A 25,955-nucleotide genomic window follows, 5' to 3' on the forward strand; every position below is an offset into this window, starting at 1 on the left:
ATAGCGTCAGTAGCGGAAAGTAAAGAACATTTACAACAACTGCAAGATCTAGCATCTTCTTATTTTAGAAATAAGAAACTAGTGTTAAACATAAAGAAGTCGGTGGTAATGGTTTTTAGGAAAAGTGGAGAACAGATAGATTCGCAGTGTCACTTTACGTATGAAGGTAGGACACTAGACAACGTAGATGAATTTCATTACTTAGGTTGTAGGTTTCGTCAGATGGGAAATGGGAAAAACATCTCAAGATAGTAGAAAGTAAGGGAAATAGACTACTAGGATTGTTAAGTAAAAATAGTATCAAGGAAATTAGGGATGTAGGACTGCTAAAGTATGTTTTTAATGCTAGGGTTAGATCGGCTTTGCATTACGGGGCTGAGCTTTAGGGGTTTAATAAGAGGTTGAATTTAGAGAGAATGCAGTTGAGGTTTTTTTAAGCTTATGTTAGGCATTGATAATAAGTTTAATGGGTTAGTACTAAGAGGGGATATAGGAATAAAGTGTATGAGACAGAGTAGGTTAATTAGTATGTTTAAATATTGGGAAAGGGTATCATCGATAGAAGATAATAGGCCAGTTAAACAAGCATGTTTAATGATGTTTCAAGACAGGAGGAAGGATTCGTGGCCAAATCAGGTGAAGAATATATTAGACCGTGCAGGGCTAGGTAATTGCTGGAATGAGGGAAAGGGGATAGGAGAGATGTTATGAACTGCATCTAGGTTAGTTGCTACTAGGCTAGAATTTCAGGAAGTTCAGGTTTGGCAAGCTGAGAAGGCCACCTCGCCGTCCCTTGGGATATGCGGAAGTCAAAAAGAACTCGGGCGAATAAATTTACCTAAAATGGGATTGGCTCCAGATGATTTGAAATGGGTAATGTATGTAAGGGGAAATTTTATGGCTCTTGGAGAACGTAGGAAATATTTAGGGAGAAATAGATTGAGGGATGGTCCTTACAGTTGCCCTATGTGCGGAGAGATGGATGAGTCTTTGCAACATTTTTTAGGGGATTGTAGGGAGTTGAGGGATTTGCGCTTGGAAATATTTGGTAGGGAGGTTGAGGGGAGAGATTGGATTTCGGAAATTTTGAGAAGTTGGTGTTACCTAACTATAAATAATATTAGAAAGTTCGTCTGGGTAGGTATGAGGTATCGTGATGTTTTCTTAAATAATTAGTTTAATTTCTTTTCAGTCTATATTTGTTGCTGTATTTTTTTCATTTGTTTTGTGTATGTCACCATGGCCCAATTGGGGTTTTCGTGCGAATAAATCTATCTATCTATCTATATTCACCGCTTATAAAATAAAATTTATTTTATAAAAAAAAAATTCAAATTTAGTAGTAAAATTGTCTCCACACAATAAATCAGCAAGAAAACTCCTAGGACATCAAGTTTCAACCCCACTCTTCATAAGATGTTGGGGGCATCAGAGTTGGGGACAGTCAGAGTTGGGGGCATCAGATACTATCGATGATTAGGGCCTCTAAGGGTGTGAATTAAGCCTTTTATTCAACTCTGATTCGATGAAAGAACTGTACATTCTGTATTCTCAGTAGTTCTGCAAAATCATCGTTATTTTTGAAATTAATGGCATTTTACCTTAATTTTCAGTTACTAGTTGCTTTTTCTCTACCTTTAGTTCTGAAAATGCAATTCCTGTTATTGAGTAGAATTCTGAGCCATGTCAATGTTTTTTTTTCAAAATTTAGGAAATGTATTTGCATATCTTTAAGACCTTATAAAATGGAATTAAGCTAAGTTATGAAGGAGAAAACAATTTTGTTGTACTTCAATTAAGCAGAAGATCTATTTTACAAGGTTTCACTTTTATAACACACATATTTTTAAAGGTCATCAAAGGTCAGGGCCCTCTAGAGGGAGAAGGATTGGAGGTAGTTGCTTCAAAACACCTTCCCGGGACAGACTTTAGTCTGTAGATTCATCCCTGAAAGTTTCATTTTCCTAACCTAAGCCCTTTCTGAGATATCAAAAAGTCAATTAACTAGAATTTTACCCATTGTGTTCCTTTTCTGTCATGGGATGAAGGCAGCACATTCTCCAGGGGGAGAGTTAAGCGTTTGGACCCCTCCCCCTAAAAAAATTGTCGGACTTGCATTACTGTAACAAGTGTAGGCCTATTGACTGACGGCTTGAAAAATTAATTGATGTGTTTCTATTCAATATCCTACTCCCAAAAGAGTAAAATGAACCAAGAATCACCTTGTACTCTAAACCCCATTTAGGGCTAAATGAAAATTGTGACAAAAGGTGAACAATCAGTAGGCTAGCTTATATATTTGGGATAGTTCTACAAACCATATTAAATTGTGTATTCATCTTATAGCAAAAAAATTAATCTAAACACGGTAGAATTCGCCATTACTTGGCCTACCTTTAAACGTTTCCTCAAATCCAAGGCCTCTCCTTCCCCCAAGGTTCTTTTTTATGTTCTCCTGAGTTCCAACAGAAATCACACGGTTTCACACAACCAGGACATAATCCCGCATTCAACATAACTTTATTGCTATTAATTGCAATAGGTTATTAAATAAGTGTAGCTTAGTTATTGTACTCTGTTAAACACCAAACTGTATTTTTTACAAAAAAAAAAAAAAAAAAAAAAATATATATTGCAAACCCATAGACCTTTGAAACTAACCAAACATAGTGTTAGCTTATGCTAATAGATTATTATTCCAAGAATTTTCAATCTGTCCAAGTAGGAGCTGCAGCTTATTCAGATCTGAAGAACGATTAGGATAAGCAAATTATTAGGCTAATTGAAATATGGTTTTAATAGCTTTAGTGCTTTTGAACTCGATTTAATAGGCTACTTGCAAATATCTTTAAAGCAAAATAATTATAAAAAGTAATTGCAATAAGCTTGTTGAACACAGGATAGTACTTGTATTATATCCCCCCACCTAATATTCTTCTAATACGCTTCTCTGATGCTCAATCCCAATGAAACAAATTGGGCTATATGTTTGGACATTAGGGAAGGAATTAAGTATAGCGGGTCTGCATACTTAATGTGTTAGGTACAATTATTCTGCATATTATGTAGCAAAAATTGTTTTTTAACTTCATACTGTCTGAATAGTTTAATCCCCCCCCTAATGTTGAAAATAGCCCAAATTTTATATTTTCCATCTATTCTTTCACTTCTCCTTGCCTTGCCTCACGCTAAGCTGAAAGAAACTTGCAAAAAAAAACGGTTCTATACTGCATCAATGAGTGTACAACTTGAGTGGTAGAGGGTTTTTCAAAGTATCCACAGGTAAATAGCTTAGCCATGTATTTCGAATATGACTCCAATTCTCGTAGCCTAGCCTTATGACTGAAAAAAACAATCATAACGTTATTTGAATTGAAGAGCAATATACAAATTTCACGATGAGTCGCAGATAATAATTCCTTTGAACATATCTTCCCCACAAAATACAATATATTTATCAAAGTTAATATAAACAGCTGAAAATGGTCCAAAAATAAAAATTACATCTGAAGCCTCAATCCAAATATCCAACCTTCATTCCGCAACAGTCGCCTAACTTTTGAAAACAAATTCTTCAGTCGCCATGTGAGAACTAAAAACAAATTCAGCCAATCAGAACCAAGAAACTAAGCTGCAATTAGCGCACCTAGCGGACTCCGCCAAAAACTGTCCTTTATGTATAAAAGCAATTCACATATCTCATCAGTTGACGAGCGAATGCACGTCCGCCATGACCGGTAGAGAAAATATCTTCGGTTTTGGTTTAATTTTTGGTGGCTATTAGAGCCTAATGCAGAAAACTGTTATTGGTTTAAGAGATCGACTACTACAAGCCCTGGATTCAGACAACAATGTAAGGATTTCTTATATAATTCACGAAAAAATTACCAATTTATAAGTTAATCCAAATAAAGGCTGTAACTTGATCCGCATTATGGCCATTGCCATAAAAATCATATCACCGAATTTCTTGCACTTCAGCGAGTAGAATGATACTATTTTCACTATCCTATGTTGATTTTTAGCGATTTTTGGTATTCACATAAAATAGGTTTTATCACAGTTGAGACAGACACAACTGAAACGGCGGAATTTCCTTCTTCGCGCTGCCAACTGAGAGAGCATGCGTAAACCGGATATTTTATAGATTGCTGTGTTGCCAAGTTTTCGTTCCCTTAGGCTATGTCTCTTATCAGTGCATTAGCAACAATCAAACTGTAAACATTACTAGGAACTGAGAAGTTGTTTTTTCTTTCAATAAGGAAAAGAAGAATATGTTTTTTTGAATACATGATTGTGTTTTAGATGTTTTGATCTTATTAATTAGGAGAGAAATTATAGATAGAAAACTTTAGGGTAAAATTCTAGTTAACTGACTTCTTGCTACCTCAGAAAGGGTTTAGGTTAGGAAAATGAAATTTTCAGAGATGAATCTACAGACTAAAGTATGTCCTGGGAAGGTATTTGAAGCAACTACTTCTACTCCTCCCTCTAGAGGGCCCTGACCTTTAAAAATATGTGTGTTATAAAGGTGAAACCTTGCAAAATAGATCTTCTGCTTAATTGAAGTACAATAAAATTGTTTTCAGCTTCATAACTTTACTCAATTCAATTTTATAAGGTTTTAAAGATATGTAAATACATTTTCTAAATTTGAAAAAAAAAAACATTGATATGGCTCAAAATTCTGCTCAAATAACAGGAATTACATTTTCAGAACTAAAGGCAGAGAAAAAGCAACTAGTAACCGAAAATTAAGGTAAAATGTTGTTTTGTCAGAATTTCAATAGGTATAGAACTGTCATGTAGGCAAATTTCAGGGCGCTCTAGAGGGAGTGGAGGTGGGTACTTTAGCCTGTAGACCCATCCCTGAAAGTTTCATTTTCCTAACCTAAACCCTTTCCGAGGTAGCAAGAAGTCAATTAACAAGAATTTTGCCGACTTTAGTGCGCAAGGAATTAAAATGGACTCATCTAAATTGAGGTAGCCTATCTAAGGTGTGGGTTTCTAGGCTGTAATATTGGCCCCTGCCTCCCCCTTCCTTCCCTGTGGACGGCAGTAGGTACCTCTTCAATATTGGCGTTAATGCAAGCACTAGGCTAGTGCCACTTCTTGGCATGGGAGCGGCTGCCAAGGACGTAGTTTGATGTGGGGGGGGGGCAACTGTATCTCAATTTTCTCCATTGGCTCTAAGTTTTGTAGAGATGATTCCACCACCCCCAGCTGAAATTCTCTGTCTACAAAAATCCTAACAAAACTAGACCTTCATAAAAAAAACATCCATAGGCATGAATCAGTTTTCTAAGTATTAACTTAGCCTTTATGGTATTTTGTGGCTCATTTTCACTTAACTTGAAATTTTAACTTGAAAATTTGGCTCTAAGTTTCCCACGAGGACTTGATAAAATTACGCCACGGGCAGCTTCCCCTCAGTTTTTCTGACATTAAATTCTTTTTATTTGTATTTTTATACTCCTGTGGTATGTCTTGCCCCCCCCCCCTTCAGATGAGATACGAAACTGCTGCTGCTTACAATATAAAAAAAAACATCACTATAATATTCAGAACACATCTATGGATTTCTAAAGTTGTTTCCAGTTTAATTGCAGCCCCCTTCCGTATATCCAGATATGGTCTGGGTAATAGTCAAAAGTTTGCTGATTTTGCCGGTTTGTATTCTTTTTTTTTCATTATTTCTTATCAACGGTTTGTTCATGAGGACTGTTTTAAAATAAAAACAACAGAATGAGAAAATTATGGATCTAGTCTAGGACCATATTCCAGGCATCAGGGAGGGGGAGCTTGGATGTAGTTTACTCTCAAAACCTGATAAAGATAAATGTTATGGGTATTAGTCTACAGTTAGATCCACTCATTATGGCTCCCCAGGGAACCCTAATGAGTCCCATTTTATTCCTTTATAATAATGAATAGTCTCATAACTGACCACACAGATCGATAAAAGTTTGTGGACGACCTGTCTGCACTTGAGGTTTGTCGACGCAACATTAAAAGCTCATCTGGTTCTAAGCTGACTTAACTGCTTGATGAAGACTTCAGAAAATTATTAGTCCCTAACTTGCACTGGTCGGACCCATTATTTTTCTTGATGATAAAAATTTCAATGATTTAAACTTAATCCTAAATGCGTGAGTGTTCCACATATAATTTCTGGAACTGTAATAAAATCCTTAAATTCTTACTTATATCATTCTTAAAAACGCCGCACGTTTAAGGAGTTATAGAGTATCCTAGGTCACTTTATGTACACTGAATATGCGGACGCAGGATTGTATCTAGGGTTGGGAAAAGAAAATTGTGTGTATATTAAAAATATATAAATAAATACAATTATATAAATAAATATGTAATATAATACATAGAAAATAAGTAATACACGACCAGCTTCTTCCACTTGTTAAGAATGTAGAGTTTGTGTCCTGTTCCGGACTAATCACTATACTAACAACGTCTTACTTTAATTAAATAAAAAAAACAAGTTTTTTGAAATGAAAGTAAGGAGCGACATTAAAACTTAAAACGAACAGAAATTACTCCTTATATGAAAGGGGCTTTTTCTCCTCGACACCCCGCTCTTTACGCTAAAGTTTTTATTGTTTTAAAAAGTAGAGTTGCGAGAAAGAATCAAACTTTAGCGCAAGGAGCGGGGTGCCGAGGAGGAAAAGCCCCTTTCATATAAGGAGTAATTTCTGTTCATTTTAAGTTTTAATGTTGCTCCTTACTTTCATTTCAAAAAACTTGTTTTTTTTTATTTAATTTCTGAAAGTTTTTGAATTAATGCATGTCTGATTTTGGCTCTCCGTACATAAATTATTAAAATGAAATTTGCTATTAATTCTTTTTTTGGCTAAATGGCTTTCTCTTAGTTTTGATCAGACGATTTTGAGAAATAAGGGGTGGGGAAGGAGGCCTAGTTGCCCTCCAATTTTTTGGTTACTTATAAAGGCAACTAGAACTTTAATTTTTAACGAACGTTTTTATTAGTAAAAAATATACGTAACTTAAGAATTAACTTACGTAACAAACTTTTATATTTTTATATTTTTGATTATATATATGAGGGGGTTTGTCCCCTCGTTAATACCTCGCTCTTCACACTAAATCTTAAGTTTTGTCCCAATTCTTTAAGAATGACCCCTGAATCAGAAAGGCCGTAGAATAAATAGTTGAAATTACTAAAAATAATTTAGCAGAAAGAGCGAAGTATTTATCTCCTTCTAAATACCTCGCTCTTTATGCTAAAGTATTTTTAGAACCCCTCATATGCGTAATAATCGCTGTTCGTTTTAAGTTTTAATGCTTCTCCTTACTTTCAATTGAAAAAATTTTCATGTTTATATTTTCATTGTTTTTTTTTAATAGTAATGCTAGAAAATCCTGCGCCCTTTTCATTTAATTTCTCTTCCCCCATGAAATATTCCTCTAAGGAAAGATCCTCCCATATAGCCCCCTCCCCTGAACCCCACACCCAAACAAAAAAATCCCCCTGAAAACGTCGGTACACTTCCCAATAACCATTACTGTATGTAAACATTGGTCAAAGTTAGTAACTTGCAGCCCCTCCCCCAGGGACTGTGGGGGGTAAGTCATCCCCAAAGACATAGTTATTATGGTTTTCGACTATGCGGAACAAAATGGCTATCTCAAAATTTTGATCCGTTGACTTTGGGAAAAAAATGAGCGTGGGAGGGGGCCTAGGTGCCCTCCAATTTTTTCGGTCACTTAAAAAGGGCACTAGAACTACTTATTTCCGTTAGAATGAGCCCTCTTGCGACACTCAAGGACCACTTGGTCGATACGATGACACCTGGGAAAAAAACAAAACAAATAAACACGCACCCGTGATTAGTCTTCTGGAAAAAATACGAAATCCCACATTTTGTAGATTGAACCTTGATTTTTTTTTTTTTTTTTTTTTTTTTCTTTAGGGTTCTCTGATACGCTGAATGCGATGGTGTGATTTTCGTTACGATCCTATGACTTTAAGGGGGTGTTTCCCCGTATTTTCCAAAATAAGGCAAATTTTCTCAGGCTCGTAACTTTTGATGACAAAGACTAAATTTGATAAAACTTATATATTTGAAATCAGCATAAAAATCCGATTCTTTTGATATATCTTTTAGCATCGAAATTCCGTTTTTTAGAGTTTCGTTTACTATTGAGCCGGGTCGCTCCTTACTACATGTTCGTTACCATGAACTGTTTGATTCATCCTAATTTCAGGATTGCTTCCAGTTTAACTGTATCCCATCCCTCCTCCTCCCCAACCCTCTTGCCGGGATATAACCATAGGTTATTTTTAAAATTTGCTAATTTTTGTCTTTTTTTTCCAAATGGCAGTATAAATGAATTGTTAATGAGAAGAAATAATAAAATGTAGTGCAAAGTAGCAAACTTTTGGATATAGCCGAGGACTATATCCAGGCGGTGGGGGAAGGGGGCTGGGATCAGTAGCATCAAACAGAAAAATGTAGGGGGAGGGCAAGTTTCTCGATTTTCTTATAATGAAGATGGTAAAAGCTCTATTCACAGAATCTGGGGGGGGGGGTATTTTGTTTTCTTGGTATTTTCAACGAAAAAAAAATATTTCAAAATCTTGAGGGGCAATAACCCCCTCCCACCAATTAGGGCCCTTGGCTGGGATGCAGTTAAACTGGAACCAATTCTAATAAAAGCTAATAATTAAAATTTGTTCTTAAAGTTTTTAATTTGGGGAGGGCCTAAACTCCAGTGTCACCTTTGAATCTATTTAAGTTCATATTTTTCTTAAGGTCCTTTAAATGACCTTCAAATGGTAAGTGTTTTATATTCACTCGAGTGAAAGCTTGTCCAGAGGCATTGACTCGGTTAACGGCTTCAGAGCTTTATGCTGATCTGGAGACAGGAAGGTGTACATTTACTTGCTCCGTATAGGAATTAATTTGAAAAACTTTTTGCGAAGATATTTTTTTAAGAAAAATAAAGAGATATGTTTAAACTCCAGACTAGAAGAAATGAAGTGCAGGAATAGATCCATGAAAGATACGAAAATCTAGGGGGTCTCCGACGAAACTGATCCACCGTGAAGGGGACGTTTGAAGTAAGGTCAGTCAGCCGGGTACCCAGAACAATCCGTAATCAATTTCCCTGGAAAACATTGAGCAAATCTTCATCTGCTTTTCGGAGCGCCCATGCTTTAGAGCCATATCTGACCACTGTCATCACTGTAGCTTCCAACTATTCTACTTTTAATATGTTCGCTGCTCCCACTGTCTTTACTAATAATACTACCAAGTTAATTGAAGCTGCCAACCTGATCAATCTTTTCGTTACCCAACGTCATCTTTTCCTCTTCACTTATTCCTAGCCTTAGTGACTTGGTGCTCTTAACGTTCATTTTTTTTGCACCCTGAACTCGTAAAACCTCTAAAAGATCATTTGTTTTGCCCACGCTTTCATCTAGGATGCTGAAATCATCAGCATAGTCTAAGTCCAGGAGAGTTTTCCTCCGCATTCGACTTCGTGGTCTCCCATTGCCTTTCCTGTGCTTCTTAAGACAAATTCCATAAAAGTGATCCATATAAAGGGGAATAGAACACAACCGTGGTTTACTTTTGATTTAATACGAAATCAGCTGCTAACCTCATTTCCTACCTTCACCGCAGCAGTGTTATTATCGTACGATCACTTTAGTGTATTTGTAAGGATAAGACCTTTGCTAAAGCTCTTCTATCGACAGAATCTAACGCTTGCTCATAATCTATTAAATTGAGGACCAAAGGTGTTTCAATAAGTCATTCGGTACTTATGTATTCTGGTGACCCCATTCTAGAAGGGAAGTTGGGTTAATCCGAATGAAATTCACCAAAAAATGATGAAAATATACTTATTATAAAAATTATGGAAACTACAGAAGAAAATTATGGAAAGCAGACCGCCCAGAAATCATAAATATAGTTAAGAATCCCGTTGAAAGGAGCTCTGGCGCCCGCCACATAAACTGGTTCAACTCAGATCAAGAACTTAAGTGGGGTCGCTATAAAGTACCAGTTATTGCAGTTAATTACAACATTCTTTGCGGAATGCGGGGTAAATAAACGCTTTGTAACAAAGGGAAAAACGAAAGATCACATCTGAAAAAACTACCATTCAAGTATTTTTTTTTTGGATTATTTCATTCACTTACTTATAGAAATTTGAAGGCAGCGTGGTCCAAGAAATCATACACTACAACAGGCTCTTTCACTGGAATTTATTCGGGATAAAGGCCAAATTGTAATAGTACAGAAGAAACAGGTGAATTATATGAGACATTTAGGGAACCTTGAGATAATTCACAAAAATATTGAAGTATCAGGGGGAAGGGTGTTGTGGCCTGACGACCGATATCTCTGTGCACACCTGAATGGCATCTAGTGCGATTCTAAACGAGGGAACATGTCCATTTTCAGTTTATCAAACAGTTCATGGTAACGAACTATAAGGAGCGACACGGTTTGATATTAACCCAACCTCTAAAGCATGTAATTTTGATGTCAAAAGTTTCGGCTTATTATGCTGATTTCAGATATATAAGATTTATCAAGTTTAATTTTACCCATGAAACACTAAGAGCCTGAGAATGCTTGTATAATTTTCAAAAAGGAGAGAAACATCCCCTAAAAGTAAACAAAAAATCCTAATGAAAATTAAACCAACAAATTCATCCCATCGGTGAACCCTACTGTAGAAGTTTCAAGCTCCTATCTTCAAAATGTGGAGTTTTGCATTTTTGCCAGGCGTGTTTATTTTTTATTTCCCTATAGGCGGTCGTATGGAAAGAACGGTGCTAGGATATTGGGAGAAGACTCATCCGGACAGAAATCTTAAGTTCAAGTGCCCTTTTTAAGTGCCAAAAAAAAATTGAGGGCAGCCAAACCCCTCTCCCAAAGTCATCAAACCAAAATTTTGAGATAGCCATTTTATTCATCATAATTCAAAAGTCCAACAACAATGATTTTGATTGTGACATAACTCCCCATGGTCCCTAGGGAAGGGGCTGTAAGTGGTGTCGGCCAAATCGGTACGGGCTTTTTTCTTTTCTTTTTTTCAATCATGTTTTCGTGCCTTTATGATTATTTGAAGAGCCTGTCTTTGTGAAGGCTGGTTATAGTAATTCTTAACCAATGCTGTGTTCCTACTATTCCTAGAAATCACTATTAACTGCCAAAATTTGAGTGATTTTGAGGTCGGGTTTTCCAATTGGGATATATCCATGCGAATAACGTTTGTTGGTGAATTTCCAGGAGGAGATTTTCTAATATTTTTTGAAAGATTTTAAAAATTAAATTAAAAAAAACAATCCAACTGGAAGTAAGAAGCAAGATTAGAACTGAAAACGAACAGAAATGAATCCATATATAAGGCTCTCCCTCCCCAAAAAAATTAAATGAAAATATCATGTCAGTGTCGCTACCGTGCGCTGTATAATGGACTTCCCGCCATTATTTGAAAAATGATCAGAGAAATGAAATATAAAAAAGAAGCCAGTTCTTTCAGCAGAAAGTAAGGAGTAAAATTAAAACTTAAAACGAGCAGAATTATTTCGTTACATGAAAGGAGCTGTCTCCTCTTCAATACATTGCTCTTTGCACTATTTTTTTTTTTTTATTATTATTATTATTATTTAAGAGAGTAGAGTTGTGACAAAGAATCAAACTTTGGCGTAAAGAGCTATGTGTGAAGAGAGGGCAGCCCCTTTCACTTAACAGAATTGTTTTAGGTCGTTTCAAGTTTTAACGTTTTCTTACTTTTAGTAAAAAAAAAACAACTAGTTTTTCAACTGGATCGAGTGTGGATTGGGCTAATTTTAATTGGGCTCTTGATCTTTATTATTTGAGTTCTACTATAATGTAATATTGATCATTGTTCACAGTTTACAAGTTGAAATATCCTTTGGTTTAAGCTTTTATTCGACTGTCCGTACTTCAAAAATGGTAAATACTTGTTGAAGACCTTCAAAGTGACGGAGTAGAAGAATCATGGTTGCAGCAGTAGCTGCAACCTAATAAAAAGTGAACCACAGCCCATGGCAACCAAAAGTTAAACAAGAGCCAGGAGCCCATACGGCACTTGTGACGATGTCGGAAGAGCCAAGATTGCGATCTCTCCACTCTAAGTGTTTTCTAAGATTTCCGGTATCCCCCTCCAACCCCCCAACCCCCAATGTCACCGAATCCGGTCAGGATTTGAAATAAGAGCTTTGAGACACGAGGTCCTTCTAAATATCAAATTTCATTAAGATCTGATAACGCGTTCGTAAGTTAAAAATCCCTCATTTTTTCTGATGTTTCCGAATTAACCGTTTTTCTGACCCCCCCCCCCCCCTGAGGGTCAAATCCGGAGAGCGACTATTTCTAATTTAGTCTGGTGGATCCCTGATACGCCTGCAAACTTTCAGCGATCGCTATATTAATTACGTGTCTAGTTTCGGATCTTCTTCACGTAAAAATTGGGATGGTCCAGGATTCGAAGGTGAGACCTCTCGCGCCCTTAATGAGAATCATACCCCTAAACCACAAGTCATTCTTAAGAAAAACAATCGTTTGCTTTGTTGACAAATAAAATTCTTCTCAACTATTTTTTTTCGCTCGCTCCCCCCTCCTCCAGATGGTCGAATCGGGGAAGAGACTATTTCTAATTTAATCTAGTCTGGTCCCTGATACGCCTGCCAACTTTCATCGTCCTAGCTTATCTGGAAGTGCCCAAACTAGCAAATCCCCCAACTCCCCCAAGAGAGCCGATCCGGTCCAGTTATATCAATAACGTATCTAGGGCATGTACTTATTCTTCCCACCAATCCCGACCTCTACACTCCCAGCGTTTTCCAAGATTTCCGGTTTCCCCCTCCAACTCCCCCAATATCACCGGATCCAGTCGATATTTAAAATAATAGCTCTGGGACACGAGGGTCTTCCAAATATCAATTTTTATTAAGATCTGATCACACATTCGTAAGTTAAAAATACCTCATTTTTTCTAATATTTCTGAATTAACCCACTCCCCCAAAGAGAGCCAATCTGATCTGGTTATGTCATTCACGTATCTAGGACATGTGCTTATTCTTCCCACCAAGTATCATTACGACCTCTCCACTCTAAGTGTTTTCCAAGATTTCCGGTTTCCTCCTCCAACTTCCCCCAATGTCACCGGATCAAGTCGGGGTTTAAAATAAGAGCTCTGAGACACGATATCCTTCCAAACATCAAATTTCATTAAGACCCGTTCGTAAGTTAAAAATACCTCATTATTTCTAATTTTTCCAACTTAACCGTAACTATCAAGTGCCATAAAAACGCGTTTTGAAAAATACTGCCTAGTGAAAAAAAAAAATCGCCATCTGAAACTACTAAGGAGTCTAACTATTATTTCGGTTTGTTTTAAATGTAGAAGTTTATTGCAAAAAGAAATTTATGGTGATTTCGAAAAAAAACTGAAACCCCTCGAAAATGGCTTCAGATCAAAATGAATAAGTGTACCATTGGAATCAGCGTGGTCAAAACTCTATTCAGCGAAATTACAGTCCCCCACCTTGAACAACGAGGAAAATCATTTGTGCATCGGTAGCACTGATATGTCTCCCCTTTTTTTCCGCAGGCCTAGGGGGCTACCAGAACATCATAGAGAGATGCTTAATGGCACATTCAAAAGCTATTTCTCATAAATACGTTCTTTTTATGAATTTTGCCATCTGCAAGTGCCATATGGCACTTTGTGTCATTTCTACCAGAACATCGTAGACAGATCTTTTATAGATTTTATAAAAGATATTGCTCATATCTACGACCTTCATATAAATTCCACCATCGGAAAGTTCCAAATGGCACTAAAAACGGCACTCAACTCCCAAATCAATATTCCTGTTTTTTATGCTTGACTTTTGTGTTTTTAGTAAAGAGCTAGTTATCTATAATCCTCAAAACAAAGGAAAGCATAATTAGTTAGTTTATTTGTACATTAAATTGCCTGTGAAGTATAATTTTTGTCCGTTTTAAGTTTCAACTTCGCTCTTTACTTCCCTCGGAAAAACTTTTTTTTTTAATTAATCATTTGTCATAAAACTCTAAATGTTTGCCCCATAATTTTATGCAAATATCGTGTAAACCCCCTTTTTAGCATTAAATCAGGTAAAACAAATACAACTTAAAGACTTGGCAACACTGTTAAGTAAAATAGTAATTCGAAAGAGAATTGAAAAAAAATTACAAAATCTTTTGTAAAATAGTCATTATTGTAGATTTTGTTATTCTTCAAACTTTATTCTAATTTCCGTTTTTATTCATTTAGATGGACACTCCCCCCCCCCCGAACAGAATTTCTGTACATGTATTTGGCACCTTTGCTGTTAACTCAACAAATCAGCAATCATGACTGTAGCTTTATTATAGGAGGTTGGGGATAGGCTAAAACGTAAGGAAGAATGATGCCCTCATGTCAGGGTTGTCACCTTTAGGACGAAAGTGCTATTTTAGCAATGTCATCGTGTGTACTACTATAGCACGCGCTACATTGAATGACCAAAAAGCAGCAAATCGTGCTACAACTTTTTTCTTCTTGTCTTGGACGAAATAATGAGGATTTTGAAAAAAGGCAGAGAGGGCAGAGAAATTGACAAGAGGCGTGGATCGCCTTTATCCAGTATTTCTTTCAAAAGATTGGCACAAAGTTTGATGTAACCAGGACCTCCTTTTTGTCATGTTTGTTTCGAAAGGTTGGCGTTAAGTTTGAAATAACCAGACATAAAAGATACAAAATTCAAGCATCTACAAAAAAACGGGTCAGTTTTCAATAATATATCTTTGCCTTTATGGTACTGCTTGACTCATTTTTCAGTGTTTGCTATCATTTTTATTTGATTTGGAAAATTTGGGAAAATTTGCTCCAAATTTACCCCTCCCCCAGAATTATTACGAAATTACGCCAATGGGGCTAATTCGAATATTTGATAATGTTCCTAGTCGTTTATTTACAAGTGATTTTGTAGATTTTAGATTGCCAAAAGTTGCCGTCGCCTAGGGGTTACCGGAAAGCAGTTCGTCTTTAAGATAAAAAATTAAAGAATTGACCTAAAACTAAACCTTGTATACTTAAACGGACCATGCGCGTGTTAATTTTTTAATCGTAGCACCGAAACTCCCTGTGTGGCACGCAAACTTGGGAATTTTAGCACTTTAGGAGCTGACCGTTGTGGCAACTTCGACTCCTGGTCATTATCCCAACAATTCGTCAGACTTTTATATTTGTTTGGTATAACTATGTTTACTTTTCATAGTATTTGATAATTTTGGCCATTTTGAAGAGGCCCCCCCCGCCGTAAATAGCCATACCATCGAAAACGTCTCTAAGATACCCGAATCAGGAATTAAGCTTAGATAACAAAATTCAGAGGGAGAGTGAGGAAGGGGGTAAGTTAGTTGAAAAGAACTACAGATTTATAGAACTATATAGTTATTTCAAGACATACTGCAAAATCAAGAAGTTTTTTTGGGAGGCTTCTCGCCTCCAGCCTCATGGCCTTACTGTTATTATTCTGGATGATTTAGTGGATTCTGTATCTTTGCTCCATGCATCATTGCTTTTTTAATCGTCAGCTTTTGCTTCTATTAAGAAAATATTTGTTAATTTAGTTATTTATGTAAACTGTTCTGAAGTATTTTAAATAATGACAATCTTGTAGGATTTTATAAAAATGACATATTTGTATTGGAAAGTTCACAAATGTCAAAAGAATGCATAATTTTAGGGTTAATATTGTTGAATTGATCATTTCAAAGGTAAATTTGTAGATTTTGACCTAGTATGGAGCACAGATTCATATATCCCTTTTTGAAGCTGATTATTCATTCTATTATAGCATCTTATCTTGACATAATCCATATATTACCTAAAGTTTTTCCGTAAAATACCAGTTTGCATTGAATTGAATTGAGAACATTTGATTTTAACTTATTTTATACGTTGTTGTGACTAGCATGGATTGTGCAAATGAGTATCCCGCAACTGAGGTATAAGCTCCACAAATTGGTATCTACTGGGAGGGGAGGTGTCAATGAACCCGTAACAACCTATTAGGTGTTTGTGCTTTACTGAAAACAAGACATTTTTATGACCAAGTGACATATAGCAATCGCAAATTCTGTTGGTCGGTCTATCTGTCGGTCCCGGTTTTGCTACTTTAGGCACTTCCAGGTAAGCTAGGACGATGAAATTTGGCAGGCGTATCAGGGACCGGACCAGATTAAATTACAAATAGTCGTTTTCTTGATTTGACCATCTGGGGGGAGTGGGATGCCGGTTAATTCGAAAAAAAAAATAAAAAATGAAGTTTTTTAACTTACGAACGGTTGATCAGATCTTAATGAAATTTGATATTTGGAAGGATATCGTGTCTCAGAGCTCTTATTTCGAATCCCGACCGGATCTGGTGACATTAGGTGGAGTTTGGAGGGGGAAACCTAAAATCTTGGAAAACGCTTAGAGTGGAGGGATCGGGATGAAACTTGGTGAGAAAAATAATCACAGGTCCTAGATGCATGATTGACATAACAGGAATGGATCCACTCTCTTTGGGGTAGTTGGGGGGGGAGGGTTAATTCTGAAAAATTAGAAAAAATGAGGTATTTTTAACTTACGAACGGTTGATTGGATCTCAATGGTATTTGATATTTAGAAGGATATCGTGTCTCAAAGCTCTAATTTTAAATCCCGACCGAATCTGGTGACATCGGGGGAGTTTGGGGGGGGGACCTAATATCATGGAAAACGCATGGAGTGGAGGGATCGGGATGGAACTTGGTGAGAAAAATAAGCAGAAGTCTTAGATACGTGATTGACATAATTGGAACAGATCCTCTCTATTTGGGGGAAGGGTTAATTCTGGAAAATTAGAAAAAATGACGTAATTTTAACTTGCGAAAGAGTGATCGGATCTTCATGAAACTTCATATTGAGAAGGACCTCGTAACTCAGATCTTTTATTTTAAATGTCAAAAGTCTAAGATACATGACTGATATAACCGGACCGGATCCGCTTTGTTTGGTGGATCTGGGGGGGGGGGGGTAATTCGGAAAAATGAGGTATTTGTAACTTACGAACGGGTGATCAGATCTTAATGAAATTTCGAATATTTAGAAGGATCTTGTGCTTTAAATCTCTCAGTTTAAATTCTGACCAGATCCTGTGGCGTTGGGGGAGTTGGATGGGGAAACCGGAATTCTTGGAAAACGTGACAATTAAGGTATTTTTATCTTATGAATAGGTGATATGATCTTAATGAAACTTGATATATAGAAGGATCTTATGTCTCATGTGTTCCAGTTTCGACTCGAATTGGATCCGGGGACATAGGGGGTTGGAGGAGGGAAACAGAATTCTTGGAAAACGCTTAGAGTGGAGAGATCGAGATGAAACTTGACGGGAAGAATAAGTGCACGTTCTAGATACGTGATTGACATAATTGGAATGGATCCGTTCTCTTTGGGGGAGTTGGGGGGTGTTAATTTGGAAAAATTGAGGTATTTTTAACTTAAGAACGGGTGATCAGATCTCAATGGATGACCGGATCTTAATGAAATTTGATATTTAGAAGGAATTCTTGTCTCAGAACTCTTATAAGCAAATAGAATAAGCAAATGTCGTAGATACGTGATTGACGTAACCATACTGGATTCGCTCTCTTTAGGGGAGTTGGGGGGGGGGAGGTTCAGTGCTTTGGCGAGTTTGGTGCTTCTGAACGCGCTAGGACGATGAAGATTGGTAGGCGTGTCAGGGAGCTGCACAAATTGACTTGATAAAGTCGTTTTACCAGATTAGACCATCTGGGGGGCTAATGGGAGAGGAAAAATTAGAAAAAAATGAGATATTTACAAATTACGAGTGGGTGGTCGGATCTTAATGAATTTTGATATTTAGAAGGAACCGACTCAGAGCTCTTGTTTTAAATCCCGACCGGCATTAAGCCTCTGATTTTCCTTTTAAATCAATCTATTGATTCTTAGAATTTTTTTAGAGCTCACACCATATGAGCTCTTGACTCTTAGCTTTTCTGGCCTCGTCACAAGTGTCATATGAGCTCTTAGCTCTTGTTGATTTTGTTCAAAACATTTTTATGTACATTTTTGTAAATACTAGTTCGCATAAAGGCTTGAATTGAGAACGCTTGATTTTAACTTGTTTTATACGTTGTTGTGACTAGTATGAATTGTGAAAATGAGAATTCCGCAACTGAGATATAAACTCCACTAAATTGGTGCGTACCAGGAGGGTAGGTGATAACAAATCGGTAACGTCCAATTAGGTGTTGGTGCTTTACTGAAAACAGCACATTTTCAATTTTGTTCAATCACTTATGTTGTATTTTAGCCAAGTTTAATATGGGGAATATGGTCTACACACAAAAACTGTTAGTTGGGAATGAATTGGGTGGAGCTTTAAAAAGTACGTTTTAAGACTAAATATTTGAATCTTATGTAGGGTTATTTTTTACGCTTTATCCCCAATTTTATCATCCCAGGCTTTTCTCCTTGGAAAGTAGAGGCATGCTTCAGTACAATGACGTAAACTTGTCACCGCAACCTCAAATACCTCTCAAAGATACGTTGGCCAGTAAAAAATTGGCATAGTTGCATTGTTTCATCTCCAGACATGTTTCCTACTCTCCACATTCTTCATTTGGAGGAATCAGTAAATCGTTAAAATTTGAATTTATGCTTCTTACAATGAAAAACTTGCTCTAATAACAAGCTAGAATGGCATTTTTTTTTGTCAACATTGGATTGACACCCCCATTTATGGGGTTGGGATGAGACAAAATCAAAATGATAGTTTTTACTTTTAGAAAGAGCATTAAATGAAGAATCATATTATACATTTTTCTTTCTGTTGTATAAGCAAAATTAACCAGGGTTGCTTACGTTGCAATATACCCTACTAAGTAATTAGCTGCAAAATATTTTTACAGGAAATCTACAAACTTTTTAGATGTTATGGTGCCACATTTGCAGGGGGGGCTAATGAGCAAAATATGGCCCTAGGCTATCTGTAAGAGTGATTTTTTAAAATCAATTTTATTTGTTATTGTGAAACAAGCTGTTGATGGTAAATAAGCCGGGAAAGGGTTTATAGCTTAGTCCAAATTTCTGTTTGGAAATCAGCTCAAATGATAATTCTGAAACTCCCTGATACCCTTTATTCACCTTTATCAATTGCTTCATTCTTAAATACTAAACGAAAATTTGTTCGGGAAGATGTTGGCTACCCTGTTCGGAAAGTAATTGTTTACCCTCCTCTGTAATTGCCCGCAATTTTTTTTTAGAAAAAATAACCTTTACAGACATAAATAATACCTGTGGAGTAGTTTAGTCTATTCAATAGAACAATTTCTTATATTTCCATATTCTGCTTATGTATGCGATGCTTACTTACTATAAGCTTAATAACACAAATACCTAAACACGTTGTTAAAGCCCAAAAGCGGATCTAGACCAAAATCATGGGGGGAGGGGCAAGAGCGTCGATAATTGACCAAATTGACGAGTTTATTTAAAAAGAGCAAGAACAACTTGGGGGCCCAGGGTCCTCCCGGCCCCCTTTGGACCAGTCAGTGTCAAAGCCAGTATATCTATTTAGCGATACGCTTACAATCTGTATGAAAGCTATGTAAAATACCCTGAACTTGGAAAAAAAAACATTGTTTATTCATCTTATTCTTGTTTGTTCTCAACTTAAGAACCGAAAATTAGCTAAGTCGGTTGTCAGATTAGTATATCTTGGAAAAGCCTCTCTTTCATTCTATTAGAAACATGATAACCATTGCAAATCATAAAAAATTCAACGTAAGAAAATATATATATATATATATATATATATATATATATATATATATATATATATATACACGAAAATGTACCTTTTTATACTTAGACTCAATATCATTAGACTGATATCACACAAATGGCTAAACGTCTAGTCAAAGCTAGTGTATGAAAAGATATGCTTCATTGCGTCTGAAACATGACACCCATGGGCTAATCTCCAGGATTTCTATTGGGGATAAGGGTCCATATCCGGATAGTCAAGGGACATGGAATATATATAATAATCTTTTTTACATAGTATTGGGGGAGCAACTACTCTCCCCCCCACAACGATGCCCCTGCTGACACCTCATTGAAATATATGAAGAAGAGGGAAGGAAAAATGCATTTATTTACTTTTTTTATTATGATTCCACGATAATGTTAGATCAAATTTGAGACGTATGGTGCAATTCTCAAGTTTTACTGCTCTTGTGCCATTTTTGGTCAAAAATAGCAATACTGGGGTGTTACGCCAATGAGAGTAGCGGGCCACGTTCAACATCTTAAAGTTTTTAGTTAAGCACAAACAACCATTTGGACGTTACAAACGTGTGTGTGTGTGTGGGAAGGGTAATAACCTTCTTCTGGTGAGGGTATTATTGCTCGTACTCAGTTCAAGTCTCATGGGTTGTATTTTAAGTAGTTAAGTTTTAAAGTCGGGTTTATGTTCGTTCTTCTCTTTTCTTCATAAATCTGTTTTTCATTTTTCAGATAAAAGAGAAAGGTTACCTCATTTTGATGCCCAATCGTTTAATTTCAACGTTAGATTGTCATTTTTGATACTAGGAAATGCTGGCTTGGAAATACATCTTGGAATTTTCTGTCCAAAGTGCCATACAATGTGCACTTACTGGTATCTCTTACTGGTACTTACTCATCTTAATTGTGGCTTTTCAGCAATGTTGGACAGATTGTCTATCCCAGATTTTTATTTGGTGACATTTTTGACCTTTTCTAACCAAGATTATTTTATGGCACTTAGTTGTGGCATGATCTCTTGTTGGTTTTTAAAAAAGCTACGAGTCAAAGCCGTATCCAGCGGAAGATTGACCTCCTCCCGAAATATTCGTCCGATTCATAAAAACATACCAAAAATTCATATAAAACATATTTGATGCCTTTTTAAAGTTTTTTAGCCCTTCCCCCCTCCCGAACAAAATCCTGGATACGGTCAGGCCACAAGGTGTAAAGATTAGCTCTCAAATGTACCTTGTTCATCCCTACCACCGTTCGTCCTGAATGATGTCCTCTTGGATAAGGAAAGACAGATTCTTTTGTACAAGGGAAGGTCAGCGGTGCAATGTAGATCCGGAAGATAATCTATGAATAAACCTATTTTATCCTGCTGATCCTCCCTTTGAGAACATCTTAGCAAATAGTTTTAGACATGTGTCAAAAGGGTGAACATGTCAGATATAACCTTCAGACGTAACAGCCACGATTAATAAGGGTTATCGCCCCGTAAAAAAAAAAACAACTAAATTTTAGTGATTTTCTTCAATAATCTAGTGATTTATGTGCTGACTTAGTGATTTTTAGGTAATTTAAAAATCACTAGAAGTAGCGATAAACCGCTAGGAGTGGAAACCCTGTATGCGATTCATTTGTTTCCTAAACTTACTATTGAAGATGTGGCTTTGATAATAAAACAAGAGCTAAGAGCTCATATGGCACTTGTGACGAGGCAAGAAGAGCTAAGAGCCAAGAGCTCATATGGTATGAGCTCTAACAAAATTCTAAGGATCAATAGATAGATTTAAAAGGAAAATCAGAGGCTTAATGCCGGTCGGGATTTAAAATAAGAGCTCTGAGTCACGATGTTCTTTTAAATATCAAAATTCATTAAGATGCGATCACCCACTCGTAACTTATAAATACCTCATTTTTTCTAATTTTTCCTCTCCCCCTAGCCCCCCCCCATATGGTCGAATCTGGGAACACGATTTTGTCAAAACTCGCCGAATCACTGAACCCCTCCCCCCAACTTCCCCAAAGAGAGCGAATCTATTACGTTTACGTCAATCACGTATCTAGGACATTTGCTTATTCTATCCACCAAGCTTCATCCTGATTCCTCCACTCTAAGCGTTTCCCAAGATTTCCGATTTCCCCCTCCAACTCTCCGCAATGTCAACAGATCTGGTCGGGATTTGAAATAAGAGCTCTGGGACATGAATTCCTTCTAAATATCAAATTTCATTAAGATCCGGTCATCCGTTCTTAATTTAAAAATACCTCAATTTTTCTATTTTTTCCAAATTGACACCCCCTAGCTCCTCCAAAGAGAACGGGTCCGTTCCAATTATATCAATCACGTATCTAGAACTTGTTCTTATTCTTCCCATCAAGTTTCATCTCGATCTCTCCACTCTAAGCATTTTTAAGATTTCTGTATGTCACCGGATCCAATTCGAGTCGAAAATGGAGCATCTGAGACATAAGATTCTTCTATATATCAAATTTCATTAAGATCCGATCACCTATCGTAAGATAAAAGTACCCCAATTTTCATGTTTTCCAAGAATTCCGGTTCCCCCTCCAACTCCCCCCAATGTCACAGGATCTGGTCGGAATTCAAAATAAGTGCTTTAAAGCACAAGATCCTTCTAAATATCAAATTTCATTAAGATCTGGTCACCCGTTCGTAAGTTACAAATGCCTCATTTTTCCGAATTACCCCCCCCCCCCCCCAAACTCCACCAAAGAGAGCGGATCCGGTCCGGGTATGTCATTCATGTATCTTAAACTTGTTTTTATTCTCCCCATACAGTTTCATCCTGATCCCTCCGCTTTAAGTATTTTCTAAGATTTCCTGTCCCCCCAACTGCCCCCCACAATGACGCTGGATCCGGTTGAGATTTAAAGTAAGAGATGAAATAATATGATATAATATAATATGATAAATAATATGAAGTTTCATGAAGATCCGATCACTCCTTCGTAAGTTAAAAATTCGTCATTTTTTCTAATTTTTCAGAATTAACCCTCCCCCCCCCCCAATAGAGCGGATCTGTTCCAATTATGTCAATCACATATCCAAGACTTCTGCTTATTTTTCCCACCAAGTTTCATCCCGATCCCTTCACTCTGAGCGTTTATCATGATTTTAGCCCCCCCCTCCAATGTCACCAGATCCGGTCGGGATTTAAAATAAGAGCTTTGAGACACGATATTCTTCTAAATATCAAATTTCATTGAGATCTGATCAACCGTTCGTAAGTTAAAAATACCTCATTTTTCTAATTATTCAGAATTAACCCCCCCCCCAACTACTTCAAAGAGAGCGGATCCGTTTCGGTTATGTCAGTCATGTATCTAGGACGTGTGCTTATTTTTCCCACCAAGTTTCATCCCAATCCCTCCACTCTAAGTGTTTTTCAAGATTTTCCTCCTTCCAACTACCCCCTCCAATGTTACCAGATCAGGTCAGGATTTAAAAAAGAGCTCTGAGACACGATATCCTTCATCACATCAAATTTCATTAAGATCTGATCCACCGTTCGTAAGTTACAAATACTTCATTTTTTTCTATTTTTCCGAATTAACCGGCCCCCCACTCCCCCTAAGATGGTCAAATCGGAAAAACGGCTATTTTTAATTTAATATGGTCCGGTCCCTGATTCGCCTGCCAAATTTCAACGTCCTAGCTTACCTGGAAATGCCTAAAGTAGCAAAACCGCGACCGACAGACAGACAGACCGATAGAATTTGCGATTGCTATATGTCACTTGGTTAATACCAAGTGCCATAAAAACTGATCAGAAAACTGGGACAGGGGGCAACTACCCTCCTGTGAGGCCTATAGCCTTCTCTGTAGAAGGGGCTCTGTTGTCGAGGCACCTATAAAACCGTCGAATTGTTTGAAAAGTTTGGGGGTGTGTAATACTGATGAGAATTCAAAGAGGCATGTAGCTCCCCTCTCCTGGTTTCTGGTGGGATAACAGGCATGCGTTTATGTGCCATTAAGAGAGGCAAATGTGAAAAATAATGTCATTGTGGCAAGGCCTCCATACCTCCACTTTCTCTCTAATTACGTACGTGCCAGGTGGATTGATTTTGCTTGAGCTAAATTTGCATAAATAATTTTTGGAAACGAGATTGCTTGTGTTTCATTACTTTAAAAGGAATGGAAGTGTTCAATTGCTAATATATTGGGATTATCCCGCTGGAATGTTTCATTGTTTAGTTGAATTTAAATTGTTTGTATGTAATTCATTTATCTATTCACATTTTTGCAATTTTACTTTCAGGACAGAATTACCCTCAGGAATTTATATTGGGTGACATAAATTTCCCGGAATCTTCCTAAAAATAACTGTATTTTTCTTAAATAACCATTTTATCTAATAGATTAATGAGGCTACCCCTCTATACCTGTAAATCTGAAGTACTCAACAGAGACTGCAACAGGGAGACATACACGAAACTCTACTACCAAAGACTACAGTACTTTATACAATTTGCTTGATTCAATTTTCCTCGAACACTTCTCTTCAAAATATTGATTCACGTGGTCCAACTTATGACAGAGTCATCTTCACAAAAGCGAAAAAGGATTCATAATTACTGAATAGTGCTCTTACATGGAAAGAGTTTATTCGCTTAGTTATTTATCCCTAACAAAAAATGAGTATAGACAAAGCTTGCAAGGACGAAAGATGGACGAAAGGACGTCCTTGCAAGGAATCGGCAAGGACTTTCGTCAAAAGGACGAAAGATGGACGTCCTTGCAAGGACGAAAGAGGGCCTTGGAACTTGGACTCGGATATATATATATATATATATATATATATATATATATATATATATATATATATATATATATATATATATATATATATATATATATATATATATATATATATATATATATATATATATATATATATATATATATATATATATATATATATATATATATATATATATATATATATATATATATATATATATACTTACTGACGACACGACTGCCTGTCCATGAATTATTCTTTATGGTTGATTGTGTATGGGTGTGCTGTTTGACCTATGTGATTGTATGGATGAGTAGGGTTAAGGCCTCATTCAAGTGCTGATCTATATTAGACCTATATTATGTGTTTGTGCTGTTGCACTGGTGATTTCTCTTCTCATTATATATATATATATATATATATATATATATATATATATATATATATATATATATATATATATATATATATATATATATATATATATATATATATATATATATATATATATATATATATATATATATATATATATATATATATATATATATATATATATATATATATATATATATGTGTGTATATATATATATATATATATATATATATATATATATATATATATATATATATATATATATATATATAATAACCCTACAGACCTAGCATTGAAAATATTGAAGCTTATTATGATAAGCTCTTAGCGTTTTATAAATCAGCGTTAAAAACGCTGAAATTGAGTGTTAATCTGTAAATAATTCTGTTTCAAAAGCTGAATTAAGAGTCAAACTTTAAATTAATATAGGTCGCTGCGTAGATCTTTCGAAGAAATAGAAATTTCTCTCGGCCAGGCCAACCAATTAATATTTCATCTTGTTCATTTTAGGGTTTTAGCTTAATTTTTTCGCATGAAATCACTTTGTAATTTGGCTTATCACTAAGGTATTGAATAAATACGGCCGTTTTTAGTTTGAAAAACAGCGTCTGTCCATCCCTTCAGTCTCATAAGGTTTCTTTCTGTGTTTCCCCTAGTCTCGGTTGGGATGAGAGACCGTTAGTTCGCAAAATCCATCTGACTAAGGCCAAGAGCCGATCTATGCAAGCATGAAAATTAAATTGGTTCTTTTTGTTTCAAAATTATATACCCGCCCGGGTAAAGAGGACAGAAATAAAATGGTATTGTTAATCTTTGTTAAACCATTTGTCCATTTTAACAGATCCTTGCTTATATTGAAAAAATGCAATATATATAAAACATATTTCTACCTTTAGATGCAATATTTCTTGGTAAAGCACATTTTAAAAAAATGTTTAAACTCCCCTCT

At 36.2% G+C, this 25,955-nt stretch overlaps 2 protein-coding genes across 15 annotated transcripts in view; one reads left to right on the plus strand and one right to left on the minus strand.

The window, feature by feature from the left end:
* LOC136033171 (GRB10-interacting GYF protein 2-like) overlaps window positions 1–25,955 on the minus strand; it is a 461,255-nt gene that overhangs the window by 427,927 nt on the left and 7,373 nt on the right. For 8 of the 13 annotated variants that reach the window (XR_010618876.1, XR_010618873.1, XR_010618875.1 and 5 more), the window contains exon 1: window positions 3,889–4,100. The exons of 1 other annotated variant lie outside the window; for it this stretch is intronic. The gene's annotated coding sequence lies outside the window, so the exon portion shown is untranslated. Of the gene's footprint in view, window positions 1–3,504; window positions 3,716–3,888; window positions 4,110–25,955 lie in introns of those variants that run through there. 4 more of the 13 variants (XM_065713858.1, XM_065713860.1, XM_065713859.1 and 1 more) reach the window with 3 other exon arrangements.
* Window positions 3,713–25,955, plus strand: part of LOC136033170 (uncharacterized) — a 45,230-nt gene continuing 22,987 nt past the window's right edge. Inside the window, exon 1 of one of the 2 annotated variants that reach the window (XM_065713853.1) lies at window positions 3,713–3,853. In XM_065713853.1, the coding sequence (XP_065569925.1) occupies window positions 3,791–3,853 (63 nt within the window). In that variant the 5' untranslated portion in view covers window positions 3,713–3,790. The remainder of the gene's footprint in view (window positions 3,854–25,955) is intronic. The other variant, XM_065713854.1, reaches the window with a different exon arrangement.

Source organism: Artemia franciscana, chromosome 11 (assembly GCF_032884065.1).
Source record: "Artemia franciscana chromosome 11, ASM3288406v1, whole genome shotgun sequence".
NCBI lineage: Eukaryota > Metazoa > Arthropoda > Branchiopoda > Anostraca > Artemiidae > Artemia > Artemia franciscana.